The sequence below is a fragment of the Amblyraja radiata genome, chromosome X (assembly GCF_010909765.2).
Source record: "Amblyraja radiata isolate CabotCenter1 chromosome X, sAmbRad1.1.pri, whole genome shotgun sequence".
Classification (NCBI taxonomy): domain Eukaryota; kingdom Metazoa; phylum Chordata; class Chondrichthyes; order Rajiformes; family Rajidae; genus Amblyraja; species Amblyraja radiata.
The window spans coordinates 8,102,589-8,119,878 of NC_045999.1; the positions used below are offsets into that span (position 1 = coordinate 8,102,589).

The 17,290-nt window shown below is 43.4% G+C and overlaps 1 protein-coding gene across 1 annotated transcript; it reads left to right on the top strand.

Annotated features, from left to right (window-relative positions):
* Window positions 1-579: 579 nt before the first annotated feature.
* On the top strand, window positions 580-17,057 carry LOC116968363 (ornithine decarboxylase antizyme 2-like). The gene is given in 6 exon segments (XM_033015154.1): window positions 580-782; window positions 11,910-11,982; window positions 11,984-12,064; window positions 13,444-13,616; window positions 15,789-15,874; window positions 16,529-17,057. Coding segments are annotated over 6 exon segments (651 nt in total). The 5' UTR covers window positions 580-675; the 3' UTR covers window positions 16,660-17,057.
* Window positions 17,058-17,290: the final 233 nt, after the last annotated feature.

Here is a 17,290-nt window from a genome sequence, read left to right on the forward strand (position 1 = left end):
ACATGTTAAATATATATACGTTAAATATATATATACACACATGTTAAATTTATACACACGTTATATATATATACATGTTAAACATATATATATATATATATACACACATGTTAAACATATATATATATATATATATATATATATATATACACACACATGTTAAATTTATACACACATATTATATATATATATATATATATATATATATATATATATACATACATGTTAAATGTTAAATGTGTGCATAGTGCATGTTAGAGCAATACCAGGGAAACGACACAAAATGCTCTCTGATCCCCACCCCTCCCCCAACAGCGAGGCGCTGACGTCACCGGCCAAAACAAAACAAACACGGCGCGAATTCCGCGATTAAAATGTGTACAAAATTACCCTGCGGGGGCCAGTGATGTGTTGGGCTGGGCGTTGGGTGGAATAATGGTGCGGTTGTGTTTTTGTTTTTTGCGTGGGGGGGCGGCCGTGGCCGTGATGCCCCGCGCGGGTATATAGGCGGCGGCGAGCGGGCGCGGCGGTGCTGAAGGTTCTGGAAGCGGCGGCGGGAGGAGGGAGGGAGGGAGGCGGGGAGAGTAGAGAGTGTGTGTGTGTGTGTGTGGGGGTGAGTGTGGGGTGAGTGAGGGCGGCGACATTACCCAGGACGCGGCCTCCGTCTGCGGCCGGATGGTGAGGAGCTCCGTCGAGCGGATACTAAACAGCCACTACTTCGGTAAAGATAGAGAGCAGAGCCCAGCGGCGCCCGGCGGCGGCATGAGGGACGGCCAGGAGAGGTGAGGGGGTTAAAGATGGGGGGGGGGGGGGGGCGAGAGAGAGTCGGCGGTTTGGGGGGGGGGGGGTGGAGGGGGTTGTCCGACCGTGGGGGGGAGGGTCGAGAGATAGTCGGCGGTTTAGGGGGGGTCGGCGGTTTAGAGGGGGGGGGGGTTGTCCAACTGTGGGGGGAGGGGAGGGGAGGGGGTTGTCCGACCGAGTGTGTGTGTGGCGGGGGGGGGGGGGGTGTTGTCCGACCGATCTGGGAGGGAGGGATGTTGTCCGGGGGGGGGGGTTGTCGGTTTTAGATGGGGGGGGGGTTGTCCGACCGACCTGGGGGGGGGAGGGGGGGGGTTTATGGGGCCAGGAGGAGGGCGGAAGGGACTTATCTGAGGGGGGGGGGGGGGTAGAAGTGGTCGAAGGTTGAGGAGGGGGATGGGGGGAGGATCCGACCGATTTAGGGGGGAGGGGCGTCCGGGTGTTGTTCGCCCGGGGGGGGGGGGGGGGGGGGGGGAGAGGGGGTCGTCGTTTTAGGGGGAGGGTAATTCACTGAGGAGAGAGGTGATTAGCGGGGGGGGGGGGGAGGGGGTTCGCCTGTTTAGGCGAGGGTCTGACCGGGGGTGAGGGTGGCAGGGAAAGGAAGAGGGAGGGAAATTAATTCGGTGAGGTAAGGGGGGGGGGGGTGTAGGGGATTGTCCGCAGGGTGGAGGTGGCGTCTGGCCATGTGGATGAAAGAGGTCACAAGGGGAGAGTGGAGGGGGTGGGGAGCGGTCGGGGGGAAGGGGAGTGAGGGGCGATGGGGGGGGGGGTCGGAGTAAAAGGCGGGTGAGGGGGAGGGAAAGGTCCGTCTTTGGGGGCGGAGTCGTCTCACTGAGGGGGTGAAAGGTCACCGGGGAGGGGGTGGAGGAGAGGTGTTTTGCGAGGGGGAGTTGGAGGAGAGTTGGATTAAGGTGGGGTGGGGGCCTCACAAGGGTAGGAGGTCGGTGGTTTGTGGGGTGGTCCGGTCTATGAGTGGGTAGGGGGGTGGGAGTGGATTCAATGGGAATAGGGTAGAGGAGTTGACCATGGGGAAGGGGGTTGTGGGATGAGTGGTGGGTGGAGGGGTGAATCGGAGGGAGGGTGGGCTTGCTGGTTGACGGGACGGGAGGGGGGCAGCGGGATGAGACTGGAGTGTGGATAATCGCATGGGGAGGGGAGCAACGGAATGAGGGGTTTGCTGGGTGGAAGGGAGGAGTGGTAGGTTGAGGGTGTGGTTACTGTCGTGGGGGGAGGGGAGGGTCACTTGGGGGACTGGAGGGTTGGGAGAACAGGGCGCCCTGGGGTAGGGTGAAGTAGAAATGGGAGGGTGGGTGGGTGAGAGGGTCTTGGAAGGGGGTGGGGAGTTTGGGTAGGGAGGTGTCGTGGAGGTAGATGGCCCCTGGGGGAGAGAGGGGCCCTCTGGAGGAGATGGGGGTTCTCAGGAAGAAAGGGGGGGGGGTTCTTATAGGGGTGAAGGAAAGGTTCTCGATGGGGGGTATGGGGGCTCGGGTGGGAGAGAATGTTGGGGGGAAAGGGATGGAATGGGCCCCGGAGTGGTGATGGGCTTGGGGGGGGATTAGGGGTGAGGTTGAGAGAGATGTGAGGATAGGGTTATTTGATAGTGAGGAGTAGGTAGGAGGGGTTGCTGTCTGAGGTGTTGTCTTCTGTACTCTGGGCATGATGATGGTCTCCTTTGGGATGTACTTGGTAATGGGAAGTGTATATGGACTTTACATTAGTCATCTCTAACAACGTGGTTTGGCTATGAAGCGGGCTTCTGGGGTGCAAAGGGCAAAGAAAAACATGAAATATTCTGTGCAAAGAATATTTCACGCATAATGGAAAAATTTATCAGAACTCAATTGTAGCGTGTAACCTGTATTGTTAATTTCTCTTACTTTACTCCAGTGGGCAACATAAAAGTTGTATGTTGAAGATTGTGGAGGCTGGGGAGTTGTGTTTGTTTGAATGAGGATTGAGCTTTGAAAAAGTTACTCTTAATAAATTTGAATTTGTTATGTGACATATTTTATGCACCTAGCTGCAGTTTTTAATCTAAAGTTTTCACCCAACACATACATTAACAATGTAGAGGCTGAAATTTTGAAATAGAAACAAAAATGTTGGAAGCACTCGGGAGGTTAGGCAGCCGCCATGGAAAGATTATTGTGCCTGAGCCAAGAGGAGAGTATAATGGCTTTTAATGAGGTGATAAATAATTTAAAGAGGAAAATTTTATTGGAAGAGGCAATTGAAATGCCGTGTACATGAGATGGATAGCACCCTGTTCTTTATAATTACTTGTTGCAATATCTGTAATCCTAACTTGTACACAGGTCCTGCCCACATTACAAATAACCAAAGATAGACACAAAGCTGGAGTAACTCAACAGGTCAGACAGCATCGCTGCAGAAAAGGAATAGGTGACGTTTAGGTGTTCAAGAAGGAACTGCAGATGTTGGAAAATCGTAGGTACACAAAAATGCTGGAGAAACTCAGCGGGTGCAGCAGCATCTATGGAGCAGCGTCTGAAGAAGGGTTTCGGCACGAAACGTTGCCTATTTACTTCGCTCCATAGATGCTGCTGCACCCGCTGAGTTTCTCCAGCATTTTTGTGTACCAGGTGACGTTTAGGGTTGAGTTTCTTCATCAGACCTGTGTGTGTGTGTAGTCCCTACATACATACAAGTGTTCAGAACATCACCAGAGAATACACATGGGATGGATTTGCCAGATGCTGCAGGCATTTTCTAGTATGTGGGAACTCGGTTCAAGGCTGCATTCCCAACCTGCGAATTGTCTGTTCAAACAGTTCACAGCAACAGAATCCTGTCGTAACTTAGAATGGACTCGTATTGTGATATACCTTTGCTTGCTGTAATATTGTATGTCAAATATTCAGGCATTATGGATGCTTCCAGAGTTGAACTCTTAAGCAGTACTCGTATTTTGTTTTTTCCTTTTTGGTTCTAAATATTTGATGTTTTGTGTTACATAATTATTACAATAGTGCTTGTATACAGTACACTTTTTAGTGTATTGTCTTGGCATAGTACTAGTAATGAGAGATTAAAAAAAAAAAAAAATAGATTAGTGTTTGATCTTGGATGATGTTTTGTTCTATACATTTGTCAGTAGGGGTAGTTTGCTACATTTAAAGAAAAGTTTTCTGTGGAATGTATCCAAGAGTATTTAACGTAGTGAATAAGTTGATTTATGTTATATTGCGATTGATCGAATAGCGAATGATTAGAGTAGAAATTGGTGTAATGAATGTTATGGTGGCTGAGTTGGAATATTTTATAGTTGCCAAATCTTGCACACCTATTAAACATTCTACAGTAATGGGTGAACTCTGGAGAACATGGATTGGTGATGTTTCGGGTTGAGTCTTCAGACTGATTGTGTGTGTGTGTGGTGGTGGGGGGAGAAGGAAGATGGGAGCGGCAGGACAAAGCTTGGTAATAGGTGCACACAAACGAGTGGGGGGGGGGGGGTTATAGATGGTTGGAGCCAAAGATACTGGAACAACGGCAAGAGATAAAATCAGAAGGTGTGTGACAGGATTAAAGAGCCTCGAATGAGTATGAAGTTAATAGTCCTCATGACATGATACAGTTCGAAAAGGTGAAGGTTTTCCTTCATCTTGCGATCAAAGATTGCCCTGATTTGGCAATTTAAAAACCTCCAGTATTATTACAAATAGCTACAGTAGGATCTAGTTTCTGTTTCACTGATACTAGCAATGCTATGCTTATTTAAAAAAAATGTTACGGTAGCAAACTGCGTTACTGCAATTTGTTGTGGGGTCTGAGGTTGGGTACTCGGATCAACTGCATTGCTGAGTCATGCAGAACAGCTGGGGTATAGATGGCAGACTTCCTTCTATGAAATAAACCTGCACCTTGATGATGGTTTCATTATTACTGGTTAGAAACTATTTTAACTTGTATTTGTAAACTGGTCTAAATTGTGGCGAATGTGTATTTATTCATGAGCCAATCAATATCTATCTAATTATATACTGTGAGCACTTTATTCACGTAGGGTTGCAGTAAAATGCATTTCTCATTTGCATGAGGATCAAGGACTATCATTTGGTCACAGCCAAACCATGCAAATTTGCATGAAATAAGAAGAACAAACTCATTTTGATAAATAATGCATTTGTTCAGCTGTTGCAAATATTTATTTAAATGTACAGCTTTATGAAATCATTCAGCACAAATTCTGAAGCTTGTTCTCTTCGATGCCTTTCTATTTAGGCAAAACTGGTGTGTCAAATGGTTCTTCCAATACTGTGATCATATTTATGCTGTGATAACCTGTGCAGATTCTGAGTTAAATTGATTAGCTTCATAGTTATGAACAAATAAAGCAGTACATTTTTTTGTTGTAATCCTCAACATTATAGTTGTACCTCTACCTTGCTGATAGGAGATTCATTGATGCGCGTTTTTTTTGCAGATAATGTCTATTGCTCTGTTTTGAGTGTGCTGTTATATGTTCTCCTTTCAATTGATTTTGAGTTAATGTTGCTCAATGGGCTACAAGATTATTTGTATACAAATGAGCATTTGTTATAGTTAACAAATCATCCATTAAAAGATGATGTCCTGCACTTGCCAGCAATATCTGCCCTGTTTGCAAAGAGCTTGTGCTTAAAGACATTAAGAGAGAGCAGCAAAGTTGGATAGGAGTTTTGAGCAGTATGTGTTTATTGTTTGCCAATTATTCAAATTTTTGACTGATTAATACTACAGCAGCATACAGTTGCCATACTGGGCAGGAAAAGTTTCACAGTACCCTCCATAATGTTTGGGACAAAGATCCATCAATTATTTATTTGCCTCTAAAATTATTTGCCTTAGAAAAAAAATCACACGTGGTTATAGTGCACATTGTCAGATTTTAATAAAGGCCATTTTTGACATTTTGGTTTCACCATGTAGAAATCACAGCAGTGTTTATCCATAGTCCCCCCCCCCCCCCCCATATCAGGGCACCATAATGTTTGGGACACAGCAATGTCATGTAAATGGAAGTCATGTTTAGTATTTTATTGCATATCCTTTGCATGCAAGGACTGCTTGAAGTATGTGATTCATGGACATCACCAGCTGCTGGGTGTATTCTCTGGTGATGTTCTGTATTGCAGCCATCTTTAGTTTATGCTTGTTTTGGGGGCTAGTCACCTTCAGTGACTATATTTTATATTCTCTTCAGCATATAAAAGGCATGCTCAATTGGGTTCAGATCGGGTGATTGACTTGGCCACTCAAGAACTGACCTATTTTTGGCTTTGAAAAGCTTCTTTGTTGCTTTAGCAGTATGTTTGGGATCATTGTCTTGCTGTGGAATGAACCGCTGGACAATGAGTTTTGAGGCATTTGTTTGATCTTGAGCAGATAGGATGTGTCTATGCACTTCAGAATTAATTATGCTACTACCATCAGCAGTTGTATCATCAATGAAGATAAGTGAGCTGGTACCTTCAGCAGTAATACATGCCCAGGCCATAACACCCCACCACCGTGTTTCACAGATGAGGTGGTTTGCTTTGGATCTTGGGCAATTCCTCCTCTCCTCCATACGTTGCTCTTGCCATCACTCTAATATAAGTTAATCTTCGTCTCACCTGCCCATTAGACCTTTTTCCAGAGCATTGGTTGCTCTTTTAAGTACTTCTTGGCAAACTGTAACCTGGCCATCCTATTTTTGCAGCTAACCAGTGGTTTGCATCTTGCAGTGTAGCCTCTGTATTTCTGTTCATGAAGTCTTCTGCGGACAGTGGTCATTGACAAATCCACACCTTACTCCTAAAGAATTTCTGATCGATCGGACAGGTGTTTGGGATTTTTCTTCATTATAGAAAGAATTCTTCTGTTATCAGCTGTGGAGGTCTTCTTTGGCCTGCCAGTCCCTTTGCGATTGGCAAACTCATCAGTGCTCTTTCTTCTCAATGATGTTCCAAACAGTTGATTTTGGTAAGCCTAAGGTTTGGCTGATGTCTCTAATAGTTTTATTTTTGTTTCTCAGTTACATAATGGCTTTTTTGACTTTCATTCCTCGTGTTGATAAACAGCAATAAAAGTTTCCAAAGGTGATGGAAAGACTAGGTGCTGAGAGATCTCTTATACCTTCATTAAGGAGGCAATTAAACACACCTGAGCAATTACAAACACTTGTGAAACCATGTGTCCCAAACATTATGGTGCCCTGAGATGGGGGTCTATGTATAAACACAACTGTAATTTCTACATGATGAAACCAAAATGTATAACAATGGCCTATATTAAAATATGACAATGTGCACTTTAACAACTTTTTTTTCTTTTTTTTTCCTTTCCTATTACAAATTTCAAATTGTGGAGTACAGAGGCAAATAAATAAATGATGGGTCTGTCCGAAACATTATGGAGGGCACTGTCAGACTACATGTTTAAAAGCCAGACTGATAGTTTTTCTTTATTAATAATATAATTCAAAATTCCAAGTACTGCTGAAGGATAATATATTCGATCCTTAAATTCAGGAAGCAGCTGTGAGCTTTTTTTTCCAGCTTGCTATGGGCAATGAGTGTGGATTTAAAATTGCTGAGAACTTGTGTTACATTGTTGCAGTACTTTATTCCTTATTTGATTTATAAAATCTCAAGTTCTAGTAGATTTTAGATGTGACAATACTACTTATAACACTTTAAAGGGCCTTGACGGCACAAATGCTGCAGAGATTCTTATTGTGGTTAGAAACTATCATGTATGTTGACATCTTAAAACAATGAATTCGGCATGGATAAACAAATTTCTTCACTATTGTAACCTTGGGAAATCTGCCCCCAAAATACTCCAGATTCTCAGAGAAAATAGGTGCATGTGTAGGTGATCATGGCTGATCATCCTGTTCCTGTTTTCTCTCCATATCCCTTGATCCCTTTAGCCCTAAGAGCTAAATCAAACTCCCACTTGAACACATCCAGTGAATTGGCCTCCATTGCCTTCTGTGGCAGAAAATTCCACAGATTCACAACTCTCTGGGTGAAATGTTATTCCTCATCTCAGTCCTAAATGGCCTGACCCTAATGCTTGAAGAAGTCACCCTGCAGCCTCATAGCATCTTCCTCGCAGCTCACACTGCCACCACCCAGCTTTGTGTCATCCGCAAACCTAGAGATGTTACTGACATTTTCTGACTAATGTTAGATTCTCTTCAGTTCTTCCCTCTCATTAGATCCTCGGTCCCCTAGTATTTCATCTGGCCAATTTATATGCCTCTTTCTTGGCTTTAACACTGTCCTTGACTTCCCTGGTCAGCTACGAGGTTGAGCCGCTTTCCCAGATTTTTTTTGCCAGACGGTGATGAACAATTTCTGGAGTTCATCCATGCGGTCTTTGAATCTTTGCCATTGCATCTCCACTGTCAACCCTTTCAGTATAATTTGCCAGCCAATTCCTGCCTCATACCTTAGGTCTCCTTTATTCAAGTTCAGGACCGTAGTTTCTGAATTAACCGTGTCACTCTCCATCCTAATGCAGAATTCCACCATATTATGGTCACTGGTGCCCAAGGGGCCTTGCACAGCAAGATCGCTAACTAATCCTACCTCATTACACGGTACCTAGTCTAGGATGACCTGCACTCTAGTCGGTACCTCTACATATTGGTTTATAAACCCATCCCGTATACATTCCAGGAAATCCTCCTCAGCATTGTTAAGAATTTGGTTATCCCAATCTATATGTAGATAAAGTCACCAATAATAACCGTTGTACCTTTGCTACATGCATCCCTAATTTCCTGCTTGATGCTATCCCCAATCTCCCTACTGCTGTTTATCATATGTCCAGACACTTGTGTGTGTGCTTCAGATTGAGGCTAATGTTAGAAGTTGAGGTTGAAGCTTCTGGGATCTTGATAAATAGTTGAGCTAAATTAAGAGACTAGTTTATTCCTGCTCACTTGTTGATCAAAATGTTTTTAATTTCAGCCCCTTAACTAACTCGGCTGCCTTCATCTAGCAGTTTGACGAATAAAGCAGGATTTAAATGCACATTGAATTTTACAGAATCTTAAACCATTCTACAGAAGGATTTATTTTTACTTTACATACATTGGAAATGTTGTTAATAATGTGGTCAAGTGTTTTGTTTTCCACTCTATCTCAACAGAGAATTACTTTGTGTACTGTGGTCAGTCAACGTGGTTGAGGTGCTACACTGACAGTCTTTAGATGTCTGGCATGAAAAATATTTATAGCTTAAATTTGCAGTGTGTCTAATTTTATCACTCATCAAGGGTTTCATGAGTGTATTCTCACTCATTCATCATCGGCGGTCACTCGAAACGAGTATGACTGTCCTCTCCTCTCCATAGGGTCGTCTACTTGTGGGTCTGCAGATGTCTGTAGAGGCTGACGTGGTGCAATGTGGGCAGTGGTGACTGGTGGTGGTTGGTAGTCGTCGAGCCCCCTTCTCTCTCTCCTTACAGTGTTGTTGCTTTGTCTCTGCGACCCGGTGTAGTTCTATTTTGTGACGTGCAGCTCCTTCCCGCACGGAGTTCCTCCAGGAGCGCCTGTCCAGTGCAATATGCTCCCAGTTGCTTGATGTGATGTGGAATTTCTTCAGACTGTTCTTGATGTTGTCCTTGAAGCGTTTCTTTGGCCCACCAGGGGCTCACTGACCTTCCTTCAATTTTAGAGAGCAGGATGTGTTTATGGAGACATGTGTTGGACATGCGGATGACATGGCCAGTCCATCGAAGTTGGTGCTGCATTATTGTGGTGATGCTGGTCATGTTGGCTTCCTCCAAAACGCTGTTGTTGGTGCGTTTGTCCTCCCAGCTGATCCTCCTGACAGTGCCGTGGGAGGACCGTCTGGATGAGGCCCACAAGAGGAAGATGACCAAGTATGAAGGGCTGGTCATAGACTGCTGTAAGCAGGGCAAGAAGGCAAGGTGTATGCCCATCGCGGTTGACTGTAGAGGTTTTGCAGGGCAATCGCTCTACAAAGCCTTGAATGCACTGGGTATCAACAAAGTGGCGAGGAGAAAGGCCATCAAGAACACAGAGGCAGCGGAGAGGGCCTCGAGATGGCTCTGGATCAGGAGAGAAGGTCCATGGGGAGGAGCGAATGCCACCTGAACACAAGTCGTGGTCTGATCAACCACGGCTGGGTCGCCTGGGTGAGGGTGTCGGATGTTGAAAGACCCGAAACGCCCAATGACCCCAGGTTACATCACTGATGATGTGTTCAGGAGCATCAAGAGAAGTGTTTTTATCAATCAGAATCTTTTGTAAGAATCTTTGATGGTATTATTCCAGTGCTCTCAGGTGCCTGCTGTAGGTGGTCCATGACTCAGCTCCATACAACAGGGTGGAGAGGACAACGGCTCTGTAGACCAGCAGTTTTGTTTGAGCTTTTAGGTCTCGGTCTTCAAAGACTCTTTTCATGAGTCTGGCGTAGGGTCCGCTGGCGCAACTCAGGCGATTGTTGGCCTCAGAGTCGATGTCAGCTTTTGAGGAAAGAATGCTGCCTAGGTCTGGGGAAGTGGTCAACGTTTTCAAGAGTGGTGTCGTCCACTTTTATAGTGGGCTGGGTAGACGGCTGGTTGGGTGGAGGTTGATGTAGGACCTGGGTCTTCCTGAAATTTAAGGCTAGGCTCATGGCTCTGTATGCCTTGGCAAAGGCATTCAGAATGCCCTCAGGGCATCTCACTCATTACTGCTAGTTGGACTAAAACTCATTAGCAAGCTTTCTTAAAGATCAGGTTGTGCAGGATAAGAAATGTGAGCTGTCAGTTTCCCCAGCTCTGCAACATTTTTAAATATTTTTAAATTTTAATTTTCAGCACTGAATTATGCTCATCCCTATTTCATATCTCATTTATTGTTCAACTTGATATGGTGAGCCGTCTTGCATTGCTGCAGTTCAACTTTGGGTGAATGTAGTTATCATAGGGAGACAAAAGTGCTGGAGAAACTCAGTGGGTGCAGCAGCATCTATGGAGCGAAGGAAATAGGCAATGTTTTTTTTCCTTCGCTCCATAGATGCTGCTGCACCTACTAAGTTTCTCCAGCACTTTTGTCTACCTTCGATTTTCCAGCATCTGCAGTTCCTTCTTAATCAATAAGTAGTTATCATAGGGCATTTGTCTCAACAATCTTTTGACAAACCAGTAATTTAAGGTTCAATTTTGTCTCTGTCATTAATCTCATGGTCATTTATGTGCATGTAAGGGGAAACTGGCTATTATATTTACCTACTAAACAATGTATTACAAAAGCATCCATGATAGACCGTTTAAAAAAAAATCCCTGTGCTCTGGCCTTTAGATTACCCAAACGGTTTCTGGGTGGTATGGTTTTGATCATTAGCTATAGGGTACATTTTTCTTTAATATATTTAATGGCATGTGGACCTTTTGTTGTTTTAATTTATATTTTTGACAAAGCTTGAAAGCATAATTGAAAGGACTAGTTTAAAGCATTATATATCCTACTAGGTTGGTGATCAGGATAAGTAGAATTGCTTGTTGTCAGAGCAATAATTCAATTTGTCACATTACTTATCTACTCGTATTGTACTTGTGCGCTGACTTTTTTAAGAAATTAATTATTTGAGGTGATCACAATATTTTGTGATGGAAGAACATTTGAATCCATATCATAACCCTCGTAGGTAGCCATTTTGTACTCTTGTCAGTTGACATCGGAGGGTACTTGCTATGTTGCGATGTTTGCTAAGGAAGCAAATGTCCATTATTTCCTGGCAATTAAATGCTGTGACCTTTCTATTATCATAATTAATGTCAACTGAATTAAAATGAAACATTAGAACATATTGGCATTTGTCCTTAAAGCTTGGACTGTCCTTGTGTAAGATGTTTGTTCACTCTTTGTAACCTTAGTTAGCCAGAGTATGTAAAATGAAGGATATGTACACACACGTTTAAGCAAATGATTCTCAATGGGCTGTATGTTCTTAAATGCAAAGGTAGAATTTGCTTGAAATTAGTATGTGTTGGTGAGAAAGCTTGTGGGTGGCTGGGTTTCTGCTCAAACATTATTACTAATAGTGCATATGTGGTTGTTTTGAAATGCAAGTTCTTGACACTTTTGTTTGTTTTGTTGCAGTAATATTCCTTTGTGTAGTACCTCCCAGCAACAATACTGCAGGCACCTCGGTCCAGGGCCTCTGTGGTGCTCCTGATGCCCCTCACCCATCTTTGAAGATCCCGGGTGGGCGAGGAAACGGAAGGGATCACACTCTTACAGCTCTCTTGCATGCGGTCAGTATATTTTCTGTACATAAAATTATCTGTGGAATGGTGATGTATAGGAAAGTGTAATCCAGAAATGTGGAGTGTTGGGTGGATCTACGTAGTTGAAAGCAGTTACGGTGAGGAATGTAAATTGGTTGTGTTAGCAATTTAAAAAAAAAAAAAAAAAATACACCAAAGATTTGAGACACATTAATATGAGTTGCAGCGCTAAAGCAGTTTCAAAGGTGTTCCTGTATCACGCAGTGTGCATTGTATAACATGGGTGTGCTTGCAACAGGATGTCAAACTTTTCCTTAATTGTGTTCTCGTGTTATTTTACAAGAGATCATGTGGCAGAGGTTATCTTGAACAAAAATATCAAAGGCTAAGGGCCCACTGCTATTGTTTGCAATGAGATGGAGATCTACAATACAGCAGCCAATAGTGAAATATTGAAATCATATCAACCCATAGTCTTTGCTTGTAGATTCTTGGAACTAAAAGGATCTAATTAGAAATCTTGCAGTGCTATTTTATAGATGTGCTAAACTGTAATGGTTGGTGCTTTTCACGACCAGCGTCCAAGCAAAATACATGAATATTGGGAATGTTAAATTCCCAAACCACCTATTCTTAGTGGCTCTAGTACGACCATCTTCGCCGACTCCCTCCAACCTCTCTGGTTCCTGGTCACTTGGGTGAGCTGGGGCCGGGCATGTTGCCTTACCTCCCGGTTCCCAAGCGGGTGCACCAGACCTGCTGCTCTATGGCTGTGGCTCGCTGAGACCTTCAGCTTGTTGGAATATTGACCATTCATCCCTTTTTCTCTCAATTTTAAAGCTGTAATGTTTCATTATAAGATGAGGCACTATTTTATTAAGCAAGGTTGAACTAGTATTCTAAAAATGTTGCTGTATCATATCCCATCCGGATTGATATTATTGAATATGGAGTTAGTAATTGTCCTATAGAATAGGTGTGTGTAGGCTGTTTGGATACTACTTTGGCTTTGACCTTGGTTTTCTTGGTTGCGTGCTTATCCTGGTGTTATAACATGTACTTTGGATTTTAATTTATCATTGCTAGTTGATAATACCTCATTACTGACTTCTGCACTAAATCAAATTGGACTCCAGTCCCTATAAAGTAGTCTGCCATGGTTTCAATAGCTGTACCAAATTTGTGACTATTGCTGCATACTATGAATGGGATTTTCAAGCCCTTAAAATTAAGGGAAATTGGAACTTGATCTTTGGTATGCACTGCTTTGACCCTGAACAACAACAAATATAAACTAAAGCAGTGATTTTGGGGGGTGAAAAGCTAACATTGTACATTGGGACCAGTGATTAACACTGTAAGATAGTGGAATACCCTTTTCCAATTAGTGCCTTCCCTATTTGCAGGATGAGAAGCTAACCGTAACACAAGATCTACCAGCAAATGGAAAACAACACATCATCCACTTTCAGTACAAGTTGACAGACTCCAAGGTCTCCAAATGGAATGCAGTTTTCTCCAATAATAATCTCTTTGTGGAGATTCCTGATGGCATTTTGGCAGAAGGAAGCAAAGAAGGGTGAGTGCTGTGAAACCTGTCATGCTCTCCAAGTCCTTGCCTTTGCATTGAAGCGTGCAAAAATATTTTTCCTGTTATAACTTTCAAAGTCATCTTTTTAACACCCTCTTTCGTAAGTGTTGCCTGGGAGGAGGAGCTTGTCTGATGCAATCAGTTTTAGCATTGAGAGTGGAACTGGTAGAAGCAGGATTTCTCTTTGCAGCAAAATAGAGTGGGATGTTGATTCACTTCTGTTGCTTTGACTTTGGAAAATGAATAACGTGGAATGCCTAAGGCATTGTGATTGTGTATTGAATTTGGTCTCATTACGAGAATTTAGTCAATAAATAATACTGGATGTTTGTACTTCCAAATGGCTCCTTCTGACTAAATTAATATCTTAAACTGGTCTTGTGCTTTTTTTTACTCCATTAGAATGGTATTGATACTATCCATTTAAATGCATTGGACAAGCTTTCCTATGACGTATCTATTAACCATCCACCATTAAAACATTTGACCTTGCTCAAACACAGTACTAAATTGGGAGAATTCAATGTCGCCTATTTCCTTCGCTCCATAGATGCTGCTGCACCCGCTGAGTTTCCCCAGCAATTGTGTGTACCTTCGATATTCCAGCATCTGCAGTTCCCTTTTGAACACTATAATTAAGCTAGTTTTGATTATGTGCTTGGTTTGTTTGCTTTATTCTTTGGCTTTTCTTTGACATGTTTTGCAATAAATGAGTTCGGTATTCCGATTGCGCATGCCCAGGTCATAGGTCACTCGCCATAAACATTGTTGTTAGCAGATCTGTGTGTTATCAACTTTCATTTCATCCGTATTTTCCAGCTTTGTTTCTTCTAGGTAAGAAAATGCTGCGTTCAAACTATGAATTAGTGGTGTTTATTGTTCCTTTGTATAAAGCTATTTTGTTTTTATTGCTTTTTGCTTTGGTGAGTGCTTTATGCTTCATGCTGCTCCGTGGGGTCGGGGTCCGTGGTCGAGGTTGGGCGGGGGGGGGGGGAGGCGTTGGCTCCAGCTCTGCTCCGGGGGGCCGTAGGCTGCGACTCTCTCCTTGTCCAGTGGCTGTCGGTTTGCCCCCTCGGTGGAGTGCATGTGTCTTTACAAACAGTGAGTTAGTCAGAGCTGGGGATAGGCAGCCCCCATCTAGGTGGGGAGCCGTTTCCTCGGGAGTAGGAGCGGGGTTAGGCTGGTGTAGGCGCTTCTTGTCCACGCTGGCTGTGGGCCTGGGGCCGCCTCTGCTCCAGGGTTGGCCCCAGGCCAACTTCTCCCGCCGCCCCCTGGGCGGGACTGGGACACTGGGGGGGGGGGGGGAGGGGTCTCAGAGGTGGTCCAGCAGGGCCCGGGTTCCATCCTGGCTGCGGATAAGGCGCGGGTCTGCACGCTCTCCCCTGTCTCCCACTCTCATCTGCCCCCTCTCTCTCGCTGTTACACCCCGCTCTCCCCCTACCTGGCACCCCTGTTCCTCAGATTAAATATTTTTACACATAAATTATGAATAAAGATATGAATTTATACACAGTTTCATCAGCCAGCGGTTTGTTCGCTTTTTCTTTATGGCAAATGACCTTTTACAAATCCCATGATTCCTTGTGTTTTACGGAATACCGAACTCGCTTATTCTCGCTCACTTGCGCAGAGTGCCTTAATGAAATATAAGCATCAATTCTTAGAAAATTAAAATGGAATTTGCAAAATCCTCTTGTGCGCTATGAACCATTTTGACTTATGCTGTAAACCTGTGGTTAATCATTTTAGTTTGGATATAATGAAAGTAAAAAATATAGGGTGGCACCGTCACCTCACTAGCTTCTACAGATAGTAGAATTGCTGCCGCCTCATTGTACCAGAGATCTGTGCCAGGTTTAATCCTGACCACAAGTACCGAATGTGTGAAATTTGTATGTTCTCCCTTTGACTGTGCCCTATGTGCACTGGTTCCATCCAACATCCACAAAATTTGCAGGTTGTAGGTTAGCTGGCCACTGTAAATTGTTGCTGGTCCATCAATGAGTGGTCGAATCTGTGGTGAGAACAAAAAATGGAATTGAGATAGGATGATTACGAATGGGCATTGGTTGGTTGCGGACTCTGTTAACATACAAAATCACTATTAATGGAACAGGTCAAAAACGTTCAGTTCCTTTAGACATGTTTTCTTTTGCCCAGGTTAACGGTGCTGTTAGAATTTGCTGAAGAGAAGCTGAAGGTGGAGTATGTATTTGTCTACTTCTCCAAAAACAGAGAAGATCGAGGTAAGGGCTTTCTACATTTGTTCTGTAATCATAAACACTAGCAAGTAACAATGTCTGATGCATGACAGTCATGATTAAACATTAGGCCATTCGGACCATCAAGTCTTCTGTCATTCTATCTTTCACTCTCAATCCCATTCTCCTGTCTTCTCTCCATAATGTCTGAAGAAGGGTCTTGACCCGAATCGTCACCCATCCTTCTCTCCAGAGATGCTGTCTGTCCCACTGAGTTACTCCAGCATTCTGTCTATCCCTGACACCGTTGCTAATCAAGAATTTGTCAATCTCCGCCTTAAAAATATCCATTGGCTCGGCCACTGTCGTCTGTGGCAATGAACTCCACAGATTCACCACCCTCTGACTAAAAAACTCTTCATCTTTCTAAAGGTACATCCTTTTATTCTGAGGCTATGACCTCTGGTACTAAACTCTCCCACTGGTGGACACATCCTCTCCACATCTACTCTATCCAGGAATGGAAGGTGATAGTTAAGGAAAATAATGGGCTTTGGATAGTTTAATCAGTAAATGACTGATCATTGTCAATGTTTTGAAATGTATGTAGTCTTGGTTTAGAATAATTTAATTCATTGTTGCATTGGTTAGCTATTTCAAGAATTATTTGACTAATATTGGATCATTTTCCCTTAACAGCCTTTCTTTTGAGGACATTCAGCTTCATGGGCTTTGAGATTGTGAAACCAGGCCATCCGTCAGTTCCAGCTCGGCCTGGTGTCTTGTTCATGGTGTACTCCATTGATCAGTCGTTATCTGAGGAGGAGTAGCCGCAAACTGTGTTTTCCTTTCCCACCTTTTTAATGTAGCTCAATTGGGAGAGGGTAGTCCTTAGTATAAGCGCTGTGTAATACCCATAGCAGCCTGTAAAAGGCGCACATTTTTGTTGTCTTTTGCGTAAGCAAAATTTGATCATCTTGCCTAGATGTTCTTTAGGCAGCCTGGGCTGAATTCAGCTTCATGGATTGATACTGAGCAGTAATTGTTGTTTCCAATTACAAATCTGTCAAGGTTTATTTGGTCCTTTGTTTCTTGAACTGTGTGACTATTTGTCATTGCTGTTTATAGAAAATGTTGAAAGCTTGTGCATTCCTTTCACATACTGTGTTTTTATGTAACTTCTTGAAAGCTGTTTAAAAAAAAAATAAAATAAAATATTTCAAATTTACTTTTGCATGACATTGTTTTCATGTTTGGCCGAGTTGCCTTCTGTGCCAGATGCATCACCCATCGTGAAGAGGGATTTCCATCAGAATTTATGAAAAGCTACCAATTGGAGGTGACTACTAGCCCTCTGATCGGGAATTGACAGCGCGCGCTTCACTGAAAATAGTTTAAAACCTCTGAATAAAAGATCCAAATGTAAAAAGCATTTTGAAGAATCTGTTGCGAAGGGTAAAA